At 30.2% G+C, this 5,021-nt stretch overlaps 1 protein-coding gene across 1 annotated transcript; it reads left to right on the forward strand.

The window, feature by feature from the left end:
* The first annotated feature begins 702 nt into the window (after positions 1 to 702).
* LOC136203139 (uncharacterized) lies at positions 703 to 2,621 on the forward strand. Its single transcript, XM_065994213.1, has 2 exons — positions 703 to 1,152; positions 1,701 to 2,621. Exons 1-2 carry the CDS (start codon positions 724 to 726, stop codon positions 1,773 to 1,775), a joined length of 504 nt encoding a protein of 167 aa, XP_065850285.1. The 5' UTR covers positions 703 to 723; the 3' UTR covers positions 1,776 to 2,621.
* The last annotated feature ends 2,400 nt before the right edge of the window (positions 2,622 to 5,021 follow it).

Raw genomic sequence — 5,021 nt, forward strand, 5'->3', positions numbered from 1 at the left:
TTTTATCAAATTTCCAGTAATCTGTTTTGATAAAATATATCATAGTTTCATCAAATTTAAAAGCAGTGTTTGATTTCATTATAGTTGCATTGAAAAAAAATGAGATTTTTTGCTAAATAGGGTGGTTCCGAAAATGTCATATCTATTATTTAGATTATTTTTATCAATATTCGTACAACATGTTTATTTATATCATTATTTTATATTGTTAAATAATGGGTATTTTTATCTTTTCAATATTAACAGCAACAAGTCTTCGTAAATTTACTAAACACTAATTACCAATTAGATAACACCAAACAACTAATAGCTAACTGCAAATAGTTAACTGTAGCTGCTAACAGCAACAACAGTGAGCTAATAGCGGAATGAGACACCGATAAACTAACTGTTAATAGCAGTAACGGTGAGCTAACAACTACGCCAATTTTTCTTGGATGCTATCGATTTTGTTGACACAAATTTATTAGTTTTGTAAATAAAAAACTACATTATTGTGCTTAAAATCTCTATTTAGTGGAAACTTTTTAACCCAAAGTTCATCGGTTTTCGATCTTATCTTATGACTGACATATCAAGAACACTCCACATCTCCATCCATGTGTCTTTATACCACTAAACATCCTCACCACGTGTCAACCTCCCTACACATCCCCAACCCAAACCCCTATAAATACCCACAATCACCACCAACATTTCATAAATCCCCCAAAACCCCCAAAAATGGCAGAATCTACAGAATTCAGACTAGTCTCCCCAGGCATAGACGACCAAGGTAGAATGCCAAGAAAATACACAGGAGAAGGCCAAGGTTCACAGAAGAACATATCACCACCATTAGAATGGTACAACGTTCCAGAAGGAACCAAGACTCTAGCTCTAGTGGTTCTAGACCTTGATGCATCTGAACCAGATGGTCCGATCGTGCCATGGGCTCACTGGGTCATGGTTAACATACCGGCTTCGGTTAACAGGATTCCGGAAGGGGTTAGTGGGAGATTAGAGGAATTGGGAGGTGATTATGGAGAGATTAAGGAGGGGAATAATGATTGGAAACAACCTGGGTGGCGTGGACCTGTGCTTCCTAATCATGGTCATAGGTTTGAGTTTAGGGTTTATGCTTTGGATGATGCTCTTCGTCTTGGTAATAAGGTATGATTTGTTTTGTTTAATTAATTAGTAATTAAGTAAGATTGATTATTATGTTTGGAAGAGTGAATTATAATGATCAGGGGCGGAACTAGGAGGCTGAGTAGCCTCGAGTCTCGGTAGACAGTCAGAGAATTGAGAAATTTTTTTTTTCGTAATGATGCTTTGATAATATTTTGGGGAGAATTATATTGATTCTCTGTGGTATTATTTAAATTTTTAATGGTAGATAAAATGCTTAAGGATGGTGAAAGGATTAAAAAAAAAAAAAGTAAACATGTTTAATTTTCTGATAGTTTGTGATAGGATGGTGAAAGGATTTTTTTTAGTAAACATGTTTAATTTTCTGATAGTTTGTGTAATATTTTTAAGGTTAAAATAATTTTGTTCAAAGAGCTAAATTTTGAAAATTTATCTTAAATTATTATGTTAAAAATTATTGAATTTAATGTGATATAATATTTTTAACGTTATAAAAATTTTAAATTTTAAATTCCGATTGGGTTCTAATTCTATTACCAATGATGATGATTATTATTTATATTATGTAGGTAACAAAAGAGAAGGTGTTGGAAGCAATAGAAGGGCATGTGATAGGAGAGGCAGTGCTTACTTGCATTTTCTGATATATATATATATATATAAATATATATATATATATATAAATGTGTTGTAAATTGTTGTTTTTATTTCCTCTTAAGTGATTATACTTCAAAATATTCAGTTTGTAAATTTTAAAGTTTAGTTGCCACTTTATTTACTCTAAATTTGTATATATAGGTCTCAAGTTGAGTGTTTATATAATTAATTTGTTTTATAAAGTAAAATTGTCTAGATTTTTTAGTTTCTTTTGGAAGAGTTAATTTTTTTAATATAGTCAATTGATATTAAATCTATATTTCTTACATAAATACAAAATGTATGACTAATGAATTTTGATAGATAATATATACGTAGGTCTATTATATTATTAAATAATAGAGTGTTTTATCAGTTTTTTTAATTCTTTTTAAACTTGTTCATAATATTAAATTTAAATTTTAAAATATATTTTTATTAATTTTTTAATTTATTATAAGAAAGAGTTAGTCTTGCGGATTTGAAAGAATGAATGTATATAATTAGTATGGTTTTTTAACAAATGAATGTATATAATTAGTATGGTTTTTCAGATGTATGAGGATTCACTGTTAGAGTCTTGGTTTATAAAAAAAATAAAATTAATGAAAAGATATTTATAAAATTTAGAAAGTTAACTTTTTTTTTTATGGAGAAGAGTTGGTGAGACATTATTAAAATTCGGGAAGGATAATTTATTTTTATGAATAAGGGTGATGTATTAGGTTATATATATTTATTTGTTTATATATTTTTGTAATATTTTGGATCGAATCAAATTATAATTTGGTTCGGTTTGGTGTTAAAGAAGAGTAAAAATTTAATTCGATTTTATTCGGTTTGGTTTTTTGATCTGTTGATTTTGATATTAAGAAATAGAAATTCACTGAAAATCAATGTTAATAATAATAGATTATGGAAGTCGGGAAAATCTATATTCACAAGTATAACTCTTTGTATGTACTTTTTATTTTAAAGTATGTATTTTTTATTTTAAGGTACAATTGAAGCTTTTAAAATCTTTTTTAATTCACTATTTAGTTTTTTTTTTGTTTTCGTTTAATTAATTTTCATCCATGGCGAGATTAAATTTCAATTTACTTGTTTCGATACTCACAATCTTCAAAAAGGAGAATCAAGGGACTAATTTTACTTTTCAAATTTCAAGTGATCAAAACTCAAATTTACATTTCAATCCAAAACTCAAATTTTCAGTCCTTGACGAAACCAATCATCATTTTCCAAACAGTTAATTTAGCATTGGTTTTGGTACAAAAATCTCTCCAACATTTGTTATTTGGGTAAATTACACAAATCGTATTTGAAGTATACCACAGTTCACATTTTGGTACCTGAATTACATTTTATCTCAAAAATATACTTCAACTAAAAATGACTGGACAATTTAATATATTTGACCGGCTAGTGACCGGTCAATACAAATTTGACTATTTTTAATTAAAAAATGGGACCCACTTTAGACACAACTAATATAAAAAGACACTACTATCTTTTTACTTTTTCCCTTACCAAACGATGAACAACCTGATTTCAAAAATTTACAATTTAGATCTCTACTCTCTCTCTCTCTCTCCTATTTATTCAGACTCTCTCTCTTCTCAAACTTCATTATCGACCAACTCTCTCTCTCTCTCTCTCAAACTCCATTGTCGACCAACTCTTTCTATCTTATTTATTCGGATTCCCTCTCTCTCAAAATCCATTGTGGACCAACTCTCTCCTATTTATTCAGATTCTTTCTCTTCGACTCTCTCTCCTCCTATTTTGGATCATCATAAAGTTTTTCAATTTTTTTCGCAGGTTAGGATGAAGTTGAAACTGCTTTCTAAAAGGTTCCAAAATAATAATTTAAACTAATTGGGTGCTGCTTCTTTTTTTCTCGGTGCTTTAACAGACTGGGTACTACTTCTTTTGCTCTCCTTCTCTCTCCTTGAGTTTCTCTCCCTTTCTCTTCTCTTATATTTCTTTAATCCTTAAAATCGAAAATTGAAAACCCAAAAGTTGTGACAACAAAACTCTCAAATCATTTTGGGATTCTCCTTTATAATTTCGATTTGGATATTCAGTTAACTCTTTTCCTGTTCAAGATTGAATATTCAGTTAATTGGGAGAGGGCTTCAGTTATTTACAGAAGATTTGGGATTTAGAGATGATGTAATTCAGGTTATTTGGATATCGATTGAATGAATGTTCAGTTGTTTCTCTCTCTAAAAATAACCAGTGAAAATAAGTATTCAATTATTTGGAAGAGGGCTTCAGTTATTTAGAGAAGCTTTGGGATTTAGAGAAGATGAATGGATAAGATGACATGTGGTATGGAGAATTAGAATTTGGGAATAAAAAAATTAGTGAAAGGGCATTATTGTATTTTCATATTAGATGAAAGTATTGTGGGTCCCAATTTTGAATTAGAAATGGTCAAAACGATGTTGACCAATTATAAACCGGAGAAACGCATTTAAATGTCCAGAGTCACCTATACTTGAGGTATATTTTTGAGACAAAATGTAATTCGGGTACCAAAGTGTGAATTAGGGTATAGTTCATGTACCTTTGATGTAATTTACTCTTTGTTATTTATATTGCACAAGACACCACATATTTAAGTCAAGTAATTTTTTTAATTAATTAGCAATTTCTTAGAAGCATAAAAGAAGAGCCATCAAAATTTAAGTCACATAGCGAAAGAATCTCGTAATCTTTTCTGAGATTTTCTGAAACTATTCCCGTAAATATAAGGGGCGGAATGAAAAGTACATCCTCGCCGCGCTCCGACTCGACCTGCCCCGTTGCCTCCTATAAGCCTTTCCTCCTTCAAAGATAGAGCCACAATTTTGTACTTGTTCATAGTTCTAAAATAGTCGAGAATAATTTGCATTATTTAGTTTTTCTTTTCTTTTCTTGTTTGAAGCATTTAAGAGTTGAAATTGTGATTGAATTGAACTTGTGGATATACAGTAGCGTTCATCTAGACCTTGAATGACTAAATGAATTTCAACTCCTAAATTGTCAAAGTCTTCCACCATCATCTCTTAAATGCAAAATTCAGAAGATTAGGGAGTGGGAGGTCATAAGGAGACTTGGTCTTTGAAATTATGTGTGCCATTTTACTATAAAAGGAGACCTTGGGTGCCATTTAAAGACACACCAAGCTTAGGCTTAATTCCTCCCTCTATAATGTTATTTTGCTGATTTTTCTCCTTAAAAATCAGTTGTTTGTGTTGTTGTTATTG

Source organism: Euphorbia lathyris, chromosome 8 (assembly GCF_963576675.1).
Source record: "Euphorbia lathyris chromosome 8, ddEupLath1.1, whole genome shotgun sequence".
NCBI classification, from domain to species: Eukaryota; Viridiplantae; Streptophyta; class Magnoliopsida; order Malpighiales; family Euphorbiaceae; genus Euphorbia; species Euphorbia lathyris.

Excerpts from the sequence above, each read along its gene's own strand:
- LOC136203139 (XM_065994213.1), top strand. The coding sequence starts at position 724 with ATGGCAGAATCTACAGAATTCAGACTAGTCTCCCCAGGCATAGACGAC. Across the intron at positions 1,153-1,700 it reads CTCTTCGTCTTGGTAATAAG|GTAACAAAAGAGAAGGTGTT; the intron begins GTATGATTTGTT and ends TATATTATGTAG.